General features: G+C 42.0%; 2 protein-coding genes across 2 annotated transcripts; one reads left to right on the top strand and one right to left on the bottom strand.

Moving 5' to 3' along the window:
- Positions 1-3,862: 3,862 nt before the first annotated feature.
- LOC311057191 (stress-70 protein, mitochondrial-like) lies at positions 3,863-5,815 on the bottom strand (the record flags this gene model as incomplete). Its single annotated transcript, XM_084074142.1, has 1 exon — positions 3,863-5,815. The coding sequence occupies one exon, from the start codon at positions 5,813-5,815 to the stop codon at positions 3,863-3,865; it is 1,953 nt and encodes a 650-aa protein (XP_083930268.1).
- A 1,286-nt stretch (positions 5,816-7,101) lies between these two features.
- LOC311057843 (uncharacterized protein) lies at positions 7,102-20,507 on the top strand. Its single transcript, XM_084074957.1, has 7 exons — positions 7,102-7,209; positions 8,420-8,528; positions 9,734-9,846; positions 14,697-14,960; positions 15,576-15,707; positions 17,875-18,717; positions 20,105-20,507. The coding sequence occupies exons 3-6, from the start codon at positions 9,795-9,797 to the stop codon at positions 18,696-18,698; spliced, it is 1,272 nt and encodes a 423-aa protein (XP_083931083.1). The 5' UTR covers positions 7,102-7,209; positions 8,420-8,528; positions 9,734-9,794; the 3' UTR covers positions 18,699-18,717; positions 20,105-20,507.
- The last annotated feature ends 234 nt before the right edge of the window (positions 20,508-20,741 follow it).

Raw genomic sequence — 20,741 nt, 5'->3', positions numbered from 1 at the left:
AAAAACGTATAATACTCACTGTGACTACTGTCATATAGTGGGGTAAAAGGCCCCCTTCCTATATTCAAATTGGCTTAAGGGAGGACTGGCTGGCCGGCGGGCGGACGGACCTCTGACACCACGCTCATGTCACGGCGAACCTATGACGTCACGCTCATGTCACCATGACTCAGCCATAACCATATAAGGAGTTACGTCCAAATATGGAGTGTGTTGTCTAACCTCAATGTGTCGTCATGGCATCAGCAAACAAATCAGTCAGCTCCATATATGGGCACAAAAGGGGGTATACCCATATATGGGCATAAAAGAGACAAGGACTGACAAATAGAGATCTCCATTTATGGGCATAAAAGGGACAAGGACTGACAGATACAGAGATCTCCATATAATAATGATAAATGTTTATTGTCCCCGAAGGGATATTTGTCTTCACAAGTCTGTTCAAAAACAGCAACAAAACAACACATAACCATATAGCACAAAACGACATATCACCAAGACAATACATGAGGCCCACTGTACACAGAAAACCATCCTATTGACGGGGCAGTTTGTTTAATGCTGCAATGGTTGAGGGGACAAAGCTCTTGCTAAAACCAACCTTTTCCCACTTCAAGGTTCTGTATCTTCGCCCAGATGGCATGAGGTCAAAGTAGCAATGCAGGGATGATCAGTGTCATTTGTTATTGAAAGTGCTAAGCGTGTGATGGCCTTAATGTTCATATCAGACAGTGTGGGTGTGGGAAGTCCGATGATCTTGGAAGCAATACGGGTAATACTGAAAAGTGTGTTTCTGTTGGGCATGCATGGACAGTATAGTGAAGAAACATGCAGAACAATAAAACAGAACAGGTTGAATAATGCTTTTGTACAGTAATAAGAGAAGATTAGGGATAACATGAAGGCTTTGCTGAAAACATTCATGGATGGATATAATGTGTTGATCAAACCTAAGTCTATTGTCCAAAGTGAGTCCAAGATATGTGAAACTGTCAACCTGTTCCACTGTTTTACCATGAATGAGGAGTTAAAGGAGAATTTTGGACTAAAGTTTTATTACCTTTTCTATGATGTTATGATATCTTAGGATGAATGGTACAGTAGAAAAATTTCATAACTCCACCCCTGGTCCGCCAGAGCTTTAAAAGCCCTCTAAGCTGCCTCATTCACTTGAATGGGGAATCTCACTTACAGTTGAAGCGGATTGGTCTTAGGTTAGATCACATATTTTAATAGCTTTTTTTTTTTTTTTTTGGTGAGATCTGATGTTCATAGTGTTTTTTTGGACAGTGTTCTGTCACTATGAACAATCCGCGCACCTTTTTAAGCTGTGGCGGCTCTGGGGTGGAGTTATGAAAAATTTCTACTGTACCATTCATCCTAAGATTTCATAACATCATAGAAAAGGTAATAAAACTTTAGTCCAAAATTCTCCTTTAAGTCCAGTGTGGGTTGTTTCAATGACCAGTTCTTTTGTTCAACTCTAGATAGTTGTCAGTGCACCACTGTGTAAAATGAGAAATGGTGTTCTGGAAGTCCGTAATGGAGTTATTGTCATGAAGCAGTCCGTGAATGGCAGTCATCAGAGTATTTAAAGTATGTGATGTTGGTGGGTAAAGGGCTAATACAGTCATTTGTGTAGAGGAAGGGGCTGAGGACACAACCCTGATGGATGAGCATGATGTACTGTACCTACTTTAACTGTTTGTGGTCTATTACTAGATAGAGGATTGACAAATACAGAGATCTCCATATAGTATGGGCATATCAGTCAGATTGGCGGTGCGACGTAGGTATAGGGCCGCCTGTGTAGTTATTCCAACAAAACGATATTGAGGTAAATTGATAATTTTTTTGTAATCCTGAAAAAGTTGTAAACACAGTTTAATTAAATTAGACTTCTCCGCTTATTTTTGCTATTATATGGCACTAGGAAGGGTTTACAATAAATAATCCACAATCCAATATAATCCAAAACACAATTTAGTCATTATGACAATTAATTCCCTCCCACTGCTTGCCACAGCTGCCAGTGCGGAGCCCCCACTGGGAGGACGTGGCACATGGCCCTCCTACTCCTCCGACTCAACTTTCCGCACTGTCCCGTTGGGGCGAATGACTTCTATGGGCACTTCACCCCTTTAGTTCTATTTTGTTTTAAATAGTTAGTTATAGTCAAAACTGAGTACATACTGTATATAAATATTGGTAGGACACACTAACAGGTTAAAGTACTATATTCTGATAGTAATCATTGCTACAGAGCGTTTGTTCGGTCACAGGAGTCTCTCCAGCTCTTTAGTAGACAGAATATAGTACATTTTCAGGTAGGTGGCAACATCTAAGCCAATCGGGAGAGAGCACTGAAAATGCATTTTCTGTTTAATAAAGAGCTGGAGAGACATGGGACTCCTTTTACTGAACAAACACTCTATAGCAATGAGTTCAGTATATTGAGCTATTTAACACCTATTTTAACCAAAGTAAATCACTTACCCTACCTTTAACAGTATGTGATAATAATTTATAATGAATATACAAATGAAATGATTTGTACACCTGAATGTGAAATTAAACTTAATTTGAGTCAACAACGCAATATTTCCAAGGTGGGCTTTTTGACCACAAGAGGCAACAGGACCCTTTTACACAATGTTATTTTGTGTGCTATAACAAATATATCTAATGTTTCAATTTAGTACTCTTATACGGGTATTGGCTAAAGCAGCGCTACTCAACCCGCGGGCCGCGGGCCGCATGCGGCCCCTTGTGGTTTAAAAAAATAATAATTTTAAGCACAGGATAAAAAAAATATACATTTCCGTTCAAATATATGGGTTGCTATTTTTTTTTTCAAAAACAAACATCAATTGTTACAGGTATAATGCATAGTTTTCTATGCATTTCGGGTTTTTGGGGGGGTTTGCCGCGCGCCCAGGATAGGTGTCCCTTATTTCAATCTCTGGGAGTTGGCAACCCTAACCTTGCCATACCTTGGCTTTTGCTGAACTGATGCCACTGGACATACACACAAAATAAACAGGTCCAGTGAAAAGAATATGATGTCAAAATGTACATTTTCTTATAACAATAACAATGTGTAGTGTGTGTTCCAAAATCGAAAAATCCAAAATAGGACCGTCATTTTTAGCTTGCGGCCCCTTGGACTTTTGGTATTTTGCTGAGTGGCCCCTGAGCCATCTTAAGTTGAGTAGCCCTGGGCTAAAGCATTGCCAAAATGCACATATTGAATTTATATAATATAAAGTATTTTAAATGGTCATAAAATAGCCATCTCTCTTAAGGGGGCCCATTACCACCACAATGTCTCGACCCCCCTTTTTAGCAGTTTTGTTTGTGATCGTTTTAAGCATTCGTAACTTGCTCATGAAAGCGGTTGTATTAATTATTTTTAGATATTTTATTAGATAGTTGAATATTGTCTATGTATCAGGAATCTAATGCTGAATTTATACTCCGTTGCATGATGGTGTTGTGTGATGAAAATAGCCTGAAAATAGCCGATCTACAACCGCACAACACATCTGGGTCATACATTCTGAAACTATTTTTTGACGTCCAGGTCATGTTTGATGGCAGTGTGTACAATACATTTTGGCACTGATTGTCCGGTTTGCGATATTAGCCCCAGACAGACAGACAGACAAACAAACACACAGCGACGAAAACATAACCTCCCACTTTGACTTCTGCTTGGTAGAGATAATATTATGAGAATGACTAAGAACAGTTTGTCAATCACCCCAACACCAAGCCTACCAGTCCCACTGTTGTCCCCATGACAACCAAGTGCAAAGGTCAGAGGTCGGTTCTACTGTCGGCCCTCATTTTTCTTTCCTTAGAAAGATGAATCACTGTTTTCCCGCTCTGACGCCATCTTCTTGTATGCCAGCTCAAACACTTTAAGTGATGCCTGCTGGAGGTCGGTGGCAGCCTGCTTAATATTCTTAATATCTTCCACGTCCTTGTTGGTCAGGAGATCCCTAGCGTTGGAGATCGCCTCCTTCAGCTTGGCGCACTCGTCTGCTGGAATCTTATCCTTGAACTCCTCCATTTTGGACTCTGTATCGTGGGTGATGCCTTCGGCCATGTTGACGGCCTCTATGTGGTCCTTCTTCCTCCTGTCCTCCTCGGAGTACCGCTCAGCGTTTCTGATCATGTTCTCGATGTCGTCTTTACTGAGACCTCCGGAAGACTGGATGATGATCTGCTGTTCGCAGCCAGTACCCTTGTCCTTGGCCGAGACGTGGACTATACCATTGGCATCTATGTCCAAGCTGACCATAATCTGAGGCACGCCGCGGGGGGCGGGGGGTATCCCCACCAGGGTGAACTGACCCAGCAGCTTGTTGTCGACCACCATGTCTCTCTCTCCCTGGCACACCTTGATTTCCACCTGACTCTGTCCGTCCGCTGCCGTGGAGAACACTTGGCTGTTCTTGGTGGGAATGCAGGTGTTCCTTCTGATAAGTCTGGTGAAGACTCCACCCAGGGTCTCGATTCCCAGCGACAGCGGCGTCACATCAAGTAGCAGCACGTCTGTGACATTTCCAGCCAGGATGCCGCCCTGGATGGCTGCTCCCGAAGCGACGGCCTCGTCTGGGTTAATCGACTTAATGGGAGTGCGGCCAAACAGGTCCTGAACCGTCTGCTGGACCTTGGGCATACGGCTCATGCCTCCGACCAGCAGCACCTCTTGGATGTCTTCCTTGGACACCTTGGCGTCCTGCATGGCTTTCTGGCACGGAGCCACGGTGCGGCGGATCAAGTCGTCCACGATCCTCTCAAACTGGGAGCGGGTCAGCTTCATGCTGAGATGTTTGGGGCCAGAAGCGTCCATGGTCAGGTAGGGCAGGTTGATATCGGTCTGCAGCGAAGAGGACAGCTCACACTTTGCCTTCTCGGCAGCCTCCCGGACTCTCTGTAGGGCCATGCTGTCTTTGGTCAGATCCACACCACACTCTCTCTTGAATTCCTTGACAATGTGTTGTAACAGGTGCTGGTCAAAGTCCTCTCCTCCCAGGAAGGTGTCTCCATTGGTCGATTTCACCTGAAACACACCCGCCTGCATTTCCAGAATTGATATATCAAACGTGCCTCCTCCCAGGTCATAGATTGCAATAATCTTTTTCTGAGTCTTGTCCAGTCCGTAGGACAGAGCTGCAGCTGTTGGCTCATTGATGACACGGAGGACATTGAGACCAGCGATCTCACCGGCATCTTTAGTCGCCTGTCTCTGAGAGTCATTGAAGTAGGCTGGCACAGTGACCACTGCATCCTTCACACCATGACCCAAGTAGCTCTCTGCTGTCTCCTTCATCTTCTTCAGGATGAAGCCTCCGACCTGGCTTGGGGAGTAGAGTTTCCCTTGAGCCTCCACCCAGGCATCGCCGTTGGATGCACGCACAATCTTGTAGGGAACGTTCTTCAAGTCTTTCTGGACGTCTGGGTCATCAAAGCGCTGCCCTATAAGCCTCTTGGTCGCGTACAGGGTGTTGTTGGGGTTTGTTACAGACTGCCGCTTAGCGGCCACGCCCACCAGACACTCCCCGGCTGATGTGAAGGCGACGACGGAGGGGGTGGTCCTAGCTCCTTCTGCATTCTCCAACACCTTGGCCTGTTTCCCCTCCATGACGGCCACACAGGAGTTGGTGGTTCCCAGGTCAATACCAATGACCCTGCCTTTGGGGGCCTCAAACGCATAGCCCTTCCTGGAAAGGGCTCTAAGTGCATCCAGTTGGAAGCTCTGTGAAGTCAGAGTCTTGTGGATGTTTCTTACAATGTTCAGCATGGTGTCAGTATGTCGTCAGAGCAATGCGTGAGCAGCCATATATCTACCAGATATATGAGTCATCAGGCATGATGTCATATTGACAGCCTAATATGGAGCGGACCTCTGACCACGCTCATGTCATGATGTCACCATGACTTATAGAAGGAGTAACCATAGAAGGAGTTCCCAATGCAGCTACACCCAATATGGAGTGTGTTGTCACAATGTGTCGTCATGGCACAAACAAATCTGTCAGCTCCATATATGGGCACAAAAGGGACATGGACTGACAGATTCGGAGATCTCCATATATGGGCATGAAAAGGACTAGGACTGACAGTAACAGATACAGAGATCTATGGACATATCAGCATGCCCATATATGGGCACATACTGATGACATCAGGGATCTCCATGTATATGATGCCCACGAGTCTCTGAGCTCGAGTCCGAGTTGAGTCTCGAGTCTTTGGCCTCGAGTCCGAGTCAAATCTCGAGTCTTTGAGGGTCGAGTCCGAGTCGAGTCTCGAGTCTTTAGCCACGAGTCCGAGTCGAGTCTCGAGTCTCTTAAAACATTTTTTTTTTTAAATTAAAGTTTTTTCTTAGCTCAAAACGTGTCGCATTGCGGCGCATTTTGAACTTGTAGATCTGCTATTTTTGAATTGGAATCCTGATTGTTTTTTTTGCAGTATTTATTTTATTTTTATTTAAAACTTTATTAACATAAATACAAATACATTGGACATAAAAAAGACAATAGAATTTTAATACTACTTAATAATCTACTAATATAGACTGAAGTAATTAAAGCGGGTCATGTTTGCATGTTTGGAATTGTAACAGCTGAAATCAATAATATATCAGTATAAGTACTGGATAGGCTCTGTTTTTACTCAAAGTTAAAGTGCTAATAACAAAATGTCAAAAAATACCGTTACAAAGTAAAGGTCTGTATTTTCCATCAATTTTCAAAAATAGCAGATCTTGTAGATTGGCTGTTTTTGTTAATTTGGTCATTTTTTTTTAATTAGACCAAAATAGCGCTTTTCTCTGAAGTAGTAGCATTATTATTATTATTATTATTATTATTATTATTATTATTATTATTATTATTATTATTATCAAGCATTATTATTAAATGTTAGAATTAACTTGCATTTATTTATGTGCAGTAAACCAGCAAGCTCACATTACATACTCCGGTACAGTAGGTGGCGGCATGCAGCTAAAACCAACCCAACCCTCCATGAAAGTAAAAGATGAAGATGCCACTTCCTGGCCGTGCTTAGCAACAACAATAACAACAGCAGCAGCAGCTGCAGCAGCACAGTGCAGTTGTCATTAAACATAAACAACAGTCTATTAAATTCCGGTTGGAGCAAGATGGGGACTTTTTCATGGTGGGATCAGAGGTATGTAGCAAATAATGAACTGTTTCTAATGTTTGTCTCCCCAGTGTAAAGCTTCAATGTAGCATTTTACTGCTAGTTGATGCTAAACTGCTAAACAGAGTCATGTCATATGCCTGTTGTTGTTGTTGTTGTTGTTGTTGTTGTTGTTGTTGTTGTTGTTGTTGTTGTTGTTGTTGTTGTTGTTGTTGTTGTTGTTGTTGTTGTGATTATGACTATTATGCTCTATGGTATAGTGGGGTATCATCAGAGATTAAGGTATAGGATGCAGACTGTACAATATCGTGGAAACCTCACTTGCCCAAAACTGTTACTTTACAGGATATTAAAAAAAAAGAATAGCCCTAGAATGGCTGTGATATTACATACATTTCATGTATTTTTGGAATACATGAAATGTAATGTAATACCACAACCATTCTAGGGCTAGATCAAGTAGGGCATTAATTTACGAAAAAAACACAAAAAGTTTAAATATGGAGATAAGAGGTTTCTGGCAGACAGCAACGATATAACATTATGTGTTCAAGTTAATCCTCCTCCTAGTTCAGGGAGATGGGGAGAGCAGGGATTCTCAAACCTTTTCATTCCAAGGACCCCCAGTTTGATATGCATTATTTTCTTTTCTTTTTATCTCTGGGACCCCAATCTACACTGTAAACTCCTCATTACAGCTAGTGTGAGAGTTACAGACCCGCAAGGGTCCATTTGGTTCCTAATTAAATCATTTTGCTGCTGTGCTGGCTCTCCTTTTTCTGCATACGCCCTAATTAGCTCCTTTTTTTAACGGTTGAATTTACCCTGTGGGATCACTACGATTATTTTTTATCAACAAATTGACAAAAAAAAAATATATCCAATACATTTTTTACAATGAAATAAATGGATTCGTCTGATTAAGCACTTAAGCCCTATATTAATCTATAATATATTATATTTACTTCTTTTTTTTAATGCATCCATAATGTCATTGTATAATTGTGTTCCCTTTGCTTGATGTTTTGTGTAAAGCATTGGTTCTCAGGGGTCCCAGGGGTCCTGCGGGTGGGGGTGGGGTGTACCAGGGGTATACAAATAAAATTGCCTTGCCTTGCCTTGCCTCTATAGGATGAAGTTGTAGCGCCGGTGAATATTGTCGTGACAATGGAAACAAAACTGGACATTAAACATAAAACCTACAATGATGCTTTTTCTTTCCTATTGCCAACTACAGCCCCTAGAGTTCTTCTACTGAAGGCATCAGAATGTGAAGAGATCTTTGAGGGCAATGATGAGAAATACAAAGCAGTTTCCATCAGCACAGAACCTCCAGCGCACATCAGGTAGGTTCTGCCTCCTCTGTAGTTTCTCCAAAGCCAGCATTAGAGCTATTAGAGCTGAGCGTTGTAAAACAAAATCTAATGCATCTATTGATATTGTAACAATAATTTATTTATTTTGTAGATGGGCTATTTTAGCCTTTTTTTTAACACATATTGAAAGTATAAAATAGGGGTTAAGTGATTAACCCTTTAAGATCTGGAATGTATCTGTGTCATTTTAGATTTCTTTGTCTTTTCAAAAATAGCAGATCTACAAGCTCATAGAGCTTGTAGATCTGCTATTTTTTTTAAATCATGAAAAAAAAAAGATCCGAAAAACTTAGGCTTTAGAAAAATGTTTAGAAGCGGCCTCAGGTCTAAACCATGAATGACTATATTTGGAAAAAAACAAAAACTGAAAAAATAAAAATCAAATAAAAATTAAATAAACAACATACCCCAGACATACAGACCGATTTGTAGACCGCTAGCCTCCCACGGAGCAATGCTCTTACCCTACCTCGTCCAACTTAGGTCTTTTATATCAGAAAAACACTTGGGAGTCTTTGTATGTCTCATCTCCTATTCTAAGTAGGGATGCATGCTATATAGGTTTTCATATCGGTATTGGCAATATCTACCTTAAAAATACAATGTCGTTATCAAACCGAAAAATGCGGTTTTAGCTATTATTTTATTTGATAATATGTTTGAATATGAAGCTGACAAAGCCGTAGATTCAGTGTTTTCAGCGGAATCTTTCAAAATTGTCAACAAGTCGGACAAATGAAAATACTGCATTTACATTGTTTATGTTCAGATACGGGCCAAAATGTCAATATCGTGCATCCTTTGTTTTGGAATAAAGAGGCATGGCTTTTTCACTGTCAGTTTTTCAGAATGGAAAAAAAATGGAACTTGTTATTTTACAGATAATATTGACATTGGTAAATATAATTTATCGACTAACAGCAGTGTTCACATCGGTAACGGACAGAAATTTCACATCGGCGCATCCCTAATTCTAAGATACAGTACCATATAGAAAAATCCTCACAAAGATAAGAGTACAATAGTCTGTTGACCACTAGAACCCTAGCATCCCTATTCTAGGCCGGGCATTCAGCGAAAATAGGCAATCTACTGTACAAGCGTTGGCCCCTGGTCAACTAAGTATGGGTTTTGAGTGTCTAAAGTGTGTATGTTAAAAGTTATTTCTTCTTTAGCTTTGATGATGATGACCCTACAGTAAACCAAACAGAAGTGCTGCTCCCCATTCATCTAGACATGGAGATAGATGGACACAAACTTCCAGATGCCTTCACATGGAAGATGAACGGTATACACACTCAATATCACTGCTTCAACTAGTTTCAAAACAACCAATTCATGGTTTACTGTCTACTTTTAGTTGTGTGCCAAATCAGACTAGGGAGTTTCTAAAGACTGATTTATACTTAATTGCACATCTGTGTTGTGCACTGAAAACAGCTCTAAATTATTAATGGTGCAGTGAGTGATTTGTTTTTCTTTTTTGTTAAAATAAGTGTTAAATAGCTCTGTATTAATTTGTGATAGTTGTCATTGAGTGTTTGTTCAGTAACAGGAGTCTCCCCCTGTCTCATTTCAATGAGAGGTTACACTGATTATTCAGTCAGGAGATATAACTCATACAGGATACAGATAAAAAAAAAAGTGAAATTGGAAGAGATAACACAAAGAAGTGAGCAGACAAAATCACAACTGGTACACTATAAAATGTAATAATAATAATAACTAGAAAAAGTGCTCCTCGGAGCACAAGTCTCCGCCAGCAGACTTGTGTTGGGAATGTTGGGAATGTTCTAATTCTTATGTTCTAATTCTTACAAAAAATAGAACATGTTACTGTGTCATAGTAACATGACACAAGTGTCCTATCCGTCTGTATACAGTAACTGTCCTATCCGTCCTGTCTGTATAAGTGTCCTATCCGTCCTGTCTGTATAAGTGTCCTATCCGTCCTGTCTGTATAAGTGTCCTATCCGTCCTGTCTGTGTAAGTGTCCTATCCGTCCTGTCTGTGTAAGTGTCCTATCCAATTGTTACAGTATCCGCCATTTCTCAGCCATTTCGTGATTATTCCTGTCTTACCTCACTTTGAAAGAGGCACAGACTCTTTCAAAGTGACACACGTATTTATAGGCCGCTATACGTCACTAGCCAATCAGATCACACTATTTCACCGTATTGTCACGTGTCACGTGAGGCTTGACCAATGTTAGTCCCAGTTTCAGAAAGTGAAAACAAACTCTCCTGGCGGAGACAATATTAATAATAATAACTAGAAAAAGTGCTCCTCGGAGCACAAGTCTCCGCCAGCAGACTTGTGTTGGGAATGTTGGGTCTGTACTTGTGTCCTATCCGTCCTGTCTGTATAAGTGTCCTATCCGTCCTGTCTGTATAAGTGTCCTATCCGTCCTGTCTGTATAAGTGTCCTATCCGTCCTGTCTATGTAAGTGTCCTATCCGTCCTGTCTGTGTAAGTGTCCTATCCAATTGTTACAGTATCCGCCATTTCTCAGCCATTTCGTGATTATTCCTGTCTTACCTCACTTTGAAAGAGTCTGTGCCTCTTTCAAAGACACATGTATTTATAGGCCGCTATACGTCACTAGCCAATCAGATCACACTATTTCACCGTATTGTCACGTGTCACGTGAGGCTTGACCAATGTTAGTCCCAGTTTCAGAAAGTGAAAACAAACTCTCCTGGCGGAGACAATAATAATGAACTCCTGATTGGAGGAAATTGTCAGCCACCTGAAGATGTATCTTCTCAATTTATTTGAACAATTAGTCTCAGACACACAGACGGACAGATTCAAAGACAGACAGACCCATTTCTAGACGTCACGGCTCCAACAGAGGGTGGCCTTTCATTGCCGGATGTTCTTATGTTTCATGACGTCATGCACTAAGCGGCCTACCTTTCTGGTTGAATATCTGGTTGAAATCAGGTTAGACCAGTGGTTCCCTGAACGGGTCGTGGACCCATTTTATGGGTCGCAAGTACATATCCCTATAATACCCATATAATATACCCATATTTGTATTATTATTATTTCAAAATAAAAAAAAATAAATACAAAAAAATTCAGGGAATTGTTTTTTTCAAGAATTAAATAAAATTAAAACCTTTCAGATTTTTTCACTGTTAAACAAGGCTCTAATTCATAATGTGAGTTTGGGGCCCGGGGAGACAAATGTATCTTTTGGGTCTCGAGAGAAAATGTTTGGGAACCACTGGTTTAGACGGTCCTGGAGACGTTCGTTGGATGCCTCACCGTGCGTTTTAACAGCGGGCAACTCTGGGCGACGTCGCCCAAAAAGATAAAGAAAATCCATCTTTCATCGCCCCCCCGCCCACTTCGCCCGATCGCCCGAAGTTGCCGGCTCTCATAGACTTTCTTTATATTTTGGGCGACGTCGCCCGGCATCGCCCGAGAATCGCCCGTGTTAAAATGCAGGGTTAGTCTCAGTGAAGACATGGAAGAGGGACAGAGAACCAGGTGTTTTACATCCCGGCCCCAGGTTACTGCATAAAGCCCTCAAGTCAGACAACTCTTCCATTATCTTCAAATGCTACAGATATTTTAATTGTATATTACTAGAAGTTTCTAGCGTGAAGTAGCTTGTTTCTCGCGCAGAATCTGGCAACCTCACTTTTGGTCCCGCAGAAGTGTTGTTTACAGACGTGAAGACGATAGCGTGGGTAATAATGTTTTGTTTGGGATGTACATGGCATGAAAATGACGGACATATTGGCGTGACTGTGGTGGAAATAGGGACATTTCCGTGGTGACTGCAAAGACATAATGTGTAAGTACTGTGAGACATTTTTGTCTGACACTAAACGGTGTGCTAAAGGGTTTTCCCTTCCGGTGTGGTCGCTACTGTGCCAAGACGAAAATAATTATGCTCCAAAGAGGCAAATGTATAGTGAGCAATGAAAAGTAGACAAAACAATGCGTAAATGAAGCGCGCACATTGTGGATAGTGTTGTAGTGACATGTGATATGTTGTTGTGTTGCTACCGAAACAATTCATTGGCATCACCGGGGCACAGGAAGGGCTGACTTTTCGCAAATGTAATATACGATTGTGAACGGAAATGACAAACGGATGACAGTTCCTGACTTTCAGGAGGCTTAGTTACTGTAATATGTTTTTGTATTTCCGTTTCTGCTAGGCAGCAAGCTAGCCCTGTAGGCTGAAGCATTTTCAAATTCTGTTTGGAGGGGCTAGGCTACATGTAAACTGTACTGTTGTTTGTTATCAATAAAACATAAGAACACATACACATAAAAACTATGTACACAAAGAGATCACACCCAGTGTGAAGTGAGTGGTGCCTTTGATGAGTTCATTTCATTAAGCTATATGAACTAGAGGAACAATGTTAAATCCCTGTCCATTCATTTCAAGGCTGCTCAACAGGAACACAGAGGGGGCGGGGCTTAAACAATTACAGCCTGTCCCTATTTGCCGTCTAAGAGCACCTAGCAAGTTTGGGAAGTTTAGCATGCTGGGAACTGGAGTTATGGCTGTTTAATGCCCAGCCAATAGGAACACAGAGGGGATGGGGCTTAAGCCAGTGGTGTGTTCTAGATTTTTTTTTAGGGTATACTATAACAATTCCCCCCCAGTTACTCCTACACGCACGGCACGCACGGGCGTATAATTAATTAATGTAAAAAAATTGTGCACGCTTCGTTTCTGCCCCGCACAAACTCGGCCAGGCACACTCAGGCCCAGTTTCACAGTAACACTGAGTAGCCTACACTTACAATATGCTTTGTACTGATTTTCTACTGTTTCTAATGTTAATCACCCTGTAATTCAACCACTTCGGAGCTGCTTTTAGCCTTGGATGCATTTAAAAATGTATATATATTACCATAGAAGTGCAAGGATTGTTATAAATAAATGCTGGTTAGGCTTATCAGATATAATAGCAGTGTTAACAGCGAGCCTTCCTGTATCTATTGCAGAATTAACTTGGCATTGAAGACACAAACTGTATTGACAAAACTGTGTTTTGCTGTGCTATGACGCTATTTGAATACTAATGAAGTACTCAATTCAGTGACCTACGTTCAATTAAAGGAATTATGGCTGTTTAAAGCCCAGCTAATAGGAACACAGAGGGGGCGGAGCAATGGCGCGCCATGGTCCCTGGTGTGGCCATAGACCATATTCACACGGCGGCCATATTGCCATTAAGTCAATGAAATACCACCCCAGTTGCCACAGCAACGCAATGTTAAATTCCAAAATGGCCGCCGTGTGAATATGGACTATTGTGATGGCAGATCCCTGACCAGTGTTGTTGGCAAGTTTGGTGCAGATCGGAGCAACGGTGCTCCGTGTGTGTGTGTGTGTGTGTGTGTGTGTGTGTGTGTGTGTGTGTGTGTGTGTGTGTGTGTGTGTGTGTGTGTGTGTGTGTGTGTGTGTGTGTGTGTGTGTGTGTGTGTGTGTGTGTGTGCGCGCGCAGTGCTGGCTTGCACGTGTGCAGTGCTGGCTTGTGTGTGTGTGCACAGTGCGCCTCGCAGATCTGCATGTTATGTGTGCATGTGTGCATGTGTGTGTTGCGCTCTTTGCGTGCAAGTGTGCTGAGCCAGCCTGTGTGTGTGTGTCTTTAAGTGCCGCATGTGTTGTTGTTTGTCTCTTGTTTGTGTTGAATTAGTGTAACTGGTTGCATCTTTGTGTTGCAATCAGCTGCAGCAGTTACGGCCGTACTCACACATACGGACATACAGACAAACACACTCGGTCAGGTGAAGGAGTGGTTGGCACCCCTCAAAAAGTAATATTATTAGTACTCCTTACATTTTTGCTGATGCTACTAACTTTTTGAGTTGGGAGCATCAGTGCAAAAAACATTATTAATTTGTTGGATAAAGTAACAAAGTATATGAATTCCACTTTTCCAAATCTGTATTTTGAGCTGAGAAGTTTTCTTGCTAAAACTTTGAAGCCTGATCAGTTCAGTTCAGTTCTCAGAAACACCTGTACTATCCTATAGTTAACGGCTTGGTCAGTCTAAGCAGGTGATACCTCATTTTGTACATGGAAAAATGGAAGATAGAAATAATTGATTTAAATATTAGGAATACAGTTTTCACTATCATGTTATTTTTCTTCTCCTAGACACCGTGCACGTGGTTGTGTGCAAAGAGGAGGTTTCTCCCAAACAGGAGAGGAGCCCCAGTGTGCTCCAGGAGGAACCAGAACCTCCACACATTAAAGAGGAACAGCAGGAGCTACTTCAAAGTCCAGAGGAGCCTGATGGGTCAATGTTACTAGCAGTGAAAAGTGAAGATTCACACTGTTCTGAAGTTGAAATTGAAGTTGAACTTGAATCTGACAATGAAGTCACTGAAGACAGTGATGAGTGGGAGGAGACCAGTGGAGGTCAGTCAGCTTTAAACACTGTAATCACACAAGACACTAAATGTGGAAGGACACATATTATTGTCATTGAGCAACAAGCAGACTAAATGTAGTTGTCCAGAGTGTGGCTTTTTTTCTTTAAATTGTTTTCAAATTGTGACAAATCTTTTTTTGTAAAGTTTGCATCAAAAGCTATTGTATTCTTAAGAAACACAATACAGGAAAGAAATCAGTTAATTGTGAAGTTTGTTGAAAAAATAAAATCTTAAAAACGGACATTTTAAGTTACACATGAGGACTTATTAGGGAAAATGGTAGCAAAAAAGGAAAAAAAAAGAACTGTATGGAGCAAGTTATGAAGCAAGTCGTGGGGATTCATACAGGGGAGACATCTGTTAGTTGAAGTGACTGATCTTGTTTTTTGTTTTTGTTTTTCTCTAGCTGCCAGAATGAAACAGAAACTAAGCTAGTAAAAACAATGAAAACAATTTACATAGAAAGACAAACAAACATGGCAATAAAAAAAAATCCAGTTGACAGACTCACCTGACTTCACAACATAATCCAAGTCATGTCATGTAATAATTTTACATAGCATCACAATTTCTTATATTGTCAAACTTTTCTCCTTCCTAGGTGATACATCTTATTCATCTCCCCCTGTGACCCCTATGGCATCTAACAGTCCTGCTGCCAAGTCACAACACCCACAAAGAGATGAACCTTCCACTTCTCTTCTCGTTGGTGTTGTTCCAGCCAACATCGACGGTAACTAACCGAGGGCCGTGGTTCCTGAGACTCACTATTTTGAAAATGGTTCAACATCACTGAATCTCTCTTTTTTCTGGCTTGTTGAAAAGGAAGCTTGTCACAATGTGTCACAGACAGAAATGGTTGAATGTTAGTTAATTTGAGGGAATCCCAAAATGTTTGGTAACCGCCCAACTCACTCCAAATCCAACTCACTCCAAATCGCGCCCAACTCACTCCAGACATCTCACTCCACACACTTGCCCAACTCACTCCACACACTTGCCCAACTCACTCCACACACTTGCCCAACTCACTCCAAAAATTATTATTGAGTACAATATTGAGGAATTAAGTACAATATTGAGGAATTTGTTACTTTTAACTCTATTCTGTTTTAGGCTTGGTTAAAGTTTTAAATACTGTCTCTACAAAACAACTTAATGGTTCTGGGGGGGGGGGGGGGGGGGGGGGGGGGGGGGCTCGCTGGCCACTTTGGCACTTGGAGTCCAGTGTTTGTTAGATGTCTTATTCTATTGTTGGTCAAATCAAGAGGTGTTGTTATATTCCTCGTTAAGGTTTTGGCCCTCCTCCACTGAGTTCACCCGCATAATCACCCTCCACCCAGGTTAGGGTTAGGGTTTAGGGTTAGGGTTAGGGTTAGAATGTAAGAGTCTCCACCGATTCAACCCACACACACACACACACACACACACACACACACACACACACACACACACACACACACACACACACACTATAATATTATAATTTATAGCTGCAAAGTAACTAGTAAAACAAATACATTTAGTGGAGTAAAAAAACAATATGTGGATCCAATATGTAGTGGAGTAGAGGTAAAACCATTGGAAGTTGGGAATACTCAAATAACGCACAAATACCCAACATTGTACATAAGTACAGTACTTAAGTTAATGTACTTAGTTACTTTACACCACTGACACATTGAACCAATATTACACTGGTGACATTGCATGGAGTGAGTTGGGTTTGGTCCTGGAGTGAGTTGGCTATGGTCCTGGAGGGAGTTGGTCTTTGGTCCTGGAGGGAGTTGTCCCAGCCCTGGAGTGAGTTGGGCGAGCCCTGGAGTGAGTTGGGCAAATATTTCTTAAGTCTTCATGGAGTGAGTTGGATTTGGAGTGAGTTGGGCGGTATTCAAATGTTTACCTTACTTAAGTAATAAGACATGAGAGCGTTATATCGAGGTTACTGGCACAGCTGTGCTGTGGCATAAGCATCACCCCGCTCGTATACAACATTTACCAACAAAATATAACATATAATGAAAATGTATTCATATTGTTGGGTAATTAACTCTCAATAAGAAACATGCTGGTGTCATCTTCATTTCCTTATAAATACATGGAGTCTGACTGAGCCAACCAGCCAACTTGAGCTAATCAGCTATAGAGAGATTGTTATTTCACAAACGAATAACTATAATAATGTGTGTGTGCCCGTGTGGAACGTGGGAAAAGGTCTACTGTAGAAGGAGATGAGTTATGTGTGCTATGTATAAATCAGCATTACACCTCGAGAACTGTAACAACCAAACCTTTTAATTTAAGTGGCTGGTTCCGGACGGATTTTTGTTTCAAAAGTGCCATGTTATTCTTATGACCCTCAACACAGGATTTGAGAGCCCCAGCTCAAATCATTAGTTATTACCACCACTACCAATGCTAATGATATATGTAGTAAGAGCAGCAACAGCACTATCTGCACATAAAAACAACATTCACTGGAGCAACTTTCACTTTCCTTGTCGTCCTACTGGGCCAGTAGTGATAATCATCCTGGTAGACATCAAACATGGTGTTTAATACTCATCGGGTTGGCCCTGATCGACTGTGAGCAAATCAGAAGGTTAAAAACACACTATAGGATAATCCTGCAATATAATCTCTCTCTATCAGCCTCGAACAGGGAAAAGCCCTCTGGTATTCGGGAGGGTTTTCCTGACCACAAATCACCCTGATTATCCTGCAGTGTGATCCCAGCTTTAGCCAATAGGCTATAGAGAAGCCAGGGTTAAATGCTTCCCTTCAAATGGCCTACTCTGCTCTGATTTTGATCTGGAACACATCATTATATGAATGTTTTGTCCATCCTTTTCATGTAATTATAATTAATCCCCCCCCCCCCCTCTGTGTGTTTCTCTAAGGACTGAGGTCCAAGTCTTCCCAGAGTCAGGCCTTCTTTGAGTGTCTCGAGTGTCCATACGCCTTCACATCTCAGGTCTTCCTCTATAGACACATAAAGAGGAACCACAATGACCTCTACTGCCAAATGCTGAGGAATGGACAGATAAACAGCTCTGTAACCAGCCAGAAACAAGGAGACACAGATGAACCGAGATCTTACAGTCATCAACAGTTTACCAAGACTTTAACTCAACCAGGAGAAGTGGAGACTTACACAGACTTCCTGAATTACAGAGGAAAGAAAACACACATCTGTAAACATTGTGACAAGAGTTTCCGTCGGATATCTGACCTGAAGACACACAAACGTGTCCACACTGGAGAAAAACTTTTCCACTGCAAACATTGTGACAAGAGTTTCAGTTGGTCAGGGGACCTGAAAAGACACCAGCTTGTCCACACTAGAGAAAAACCTTTTCACTGTAAAGAATGTGACAAAAGTTTCAATGAGTCAAGCTGTCTGAAGAAACACCAGAGTGTCCACACTGGAGAAAGACCTTTCCCCTGTAAACACTGTGACAAGAGTTTCAAGTTGTCTGGTCATCTGAAGTCACACCAGCTTGTCCACACTGGAGAAAAACCTTTCTACTGTAAACATTGTGAAAAGAGTTTCGGTCACTCTGGTGCCCTGAACAGGCACCTGCGTATTCACACTGGAGAAAAGCCTTTCCAGTGCATACATTGTGACAAAAGTTTCATTGAGACAGGTGCTCTGAAGACGCACCAGCGGGTCCACACTGTGAAGAAAAACCAAACAGTAAACGCTGTGACAGACTGTCAGTGAGTCAGGCGACCTCCAGGGTGTACCCAGTGATTAGAGTTCTCAATGGGCCTGAAAATGAAGGCTCGGCCCTAACTGGGCCCGACTGGGCCGGCCCGAGGCTTGGCCCGAACCCGAGTATTACCGTCATGTTAGGCCCGAAAGCCCAAAAAAAACAGAGGGAAAAAAAAAGGGGAAAAAAATAAATATGATTTTTTTTTTTATATACTTTTTAAAGAATTATTATTCTGTTCTGAATGTGTATTTATCTATTATGAAGATGGCGCTTACGGCGCTGACTGACGTTAACTTACACTGTGCTGATTTAAATTAAGTTAGTCCTTGTCTTGCTCAATGCTCACGGACACACCTCTGTGCATGCAATGCAATGCATCGTCTGCATTTCTCTGCCTCTCCCGACCGAGTCTCCATCTCCTCCCCCCCCTGACTGTCTGAGACCGACTCGAGACTGTTGTTAACCTATTAGCTTAAGTTTACACGTGTTGGGTGAAAAATATAATGATACTGAACTAAACGTGGGTGGATAATATTTTATTGTGAAAATCAGAGAGCACTGTTTCCACCACTTGTGTAACTTAACACAGCACGCCGGCATAGAGCACGCCGGTCAGTTATCTTAACTCACAAAAACACATCGAGCAACCTTCAAATTAAAGCCATCTGACGACGTAAACAATGACACATGTGTAGTGTACTGCGTGTGTGCACGTTCTCGCGCGTGGCTATATGGAAACCTCGCTCCTGCGTTCTTCAATTGATTTCTGAACGAACCTGACCACTGAATGTACCGCTATTGTTGAAGGCTGGTGTAGACCGACTTTATTTGCCATGGGTTTTTGTACTGGAGTCGCAGAAATGATCACTTTCTGTTTCTTTTTCCTCTGTAGGTTTCACCGTTTTAAAATACTTGCTTAAATATGCACACTTTGCAGCTGTTGCACAGATATCTCTTGTATCCTCTCATTATGTTTTTGAGCTCCTAATTATTTTGTTTCCCCAAATTCGACTTGTAAACAAGCGGTGAATGAAATTACAGAACGCTCGTCCCAAAACACACTCGCCCCAGGTCTAATCCGGCGGCCTCTGTCCGCGAAATGAATGGGGCCGAGTGTGTTTTGGGGCGAGCGTTCCGGTTACCATCGGAACACTCGCCCAGAATCGTTTTTTTAACTCTCTCTCGCTCTGCTGCCTAAGCAGCACAGTGCAAGTTAACGCCAGCCAGTCAGCGCCATCTTCATAATAGATAAATACACATTCAGACAGAACAGAATTTAAAAATATATTATTAAAAAAAAGAAAAATGGAGCCCGAGGCTCGGCTCGGCTCGACCTATTAGCATACTTTTGAGGCCCGGCTCGGCCCAAAAACGTCGGGTCGGGCCGGGTCGGGTTCGGGTAGAATTTGAGAAGTCTACCAGTGATGCGTGCTGAGCCCTCTCCTCTTCATAGATTGAGCTGCAGTGGAAAGGGTCAGCGAGTTCAAGTTCATCGGTGTGCACAACTCGAGGAGGAGCTTAAGTGGGCACATACCCCACGCATGTGAGGAAAAAGGCTCAGTAACGAGCAACTAAACTGGTTTCATCACCTGAAGAAGTTCAGAGTAGGCACCCACATCCTCAGGCTGTACTACAACAGCTCAATTGAAACTGTTCTGTCAGGATGTGTTACTGCCTGATACGGAAACGGCACTGCCCGAGAAAATAAAAACCTAAGCACTGATGGTGCTGTCGGTCAAGAGTGCATATTGATTGATTGAACACTTTATTAGTCAGAGATTGTAAATGGCATGTGGTACAGTCAAACATTAAAGCTAAAAGGAGAACACAAAAAACTAATTGAATAGTGGTAGGCGAGCTTCCCTCACTTCTGGAACTGTACAAGAAGAGGTGTGTAGTCAAAGCTCAGCGCATCATCAAAGACGGGCACCACCCCAGCCACAAACTGTTCATACCTCTACAACGGCCGCGGCCAGTCAAGGAGGCCTACCGTTGTATCAAGGGCAAGACCACAAGGTTTATGAACAGCTTCCACCTGGCTAGAACAAGGC

The sequence above is a fragment of the Gymnoscopelus microlampas genome, assembly GCF_963454915.1.
Source record: "Gymnoscopelus microlampas genome assembly, chromosome: 12".
NCBI classification, from domain to species: Eukaryota; Metazoa; Chordata; class Actinopteri; order Myctophiformes; family Myctophidae; genus Gymnoscopelus; species Gymnoscopelus microlampas.
Note: the sequence above shows the minus strand (reverse complement) of the source record. Positions and strands in the feature narration are given on the sequence as shown.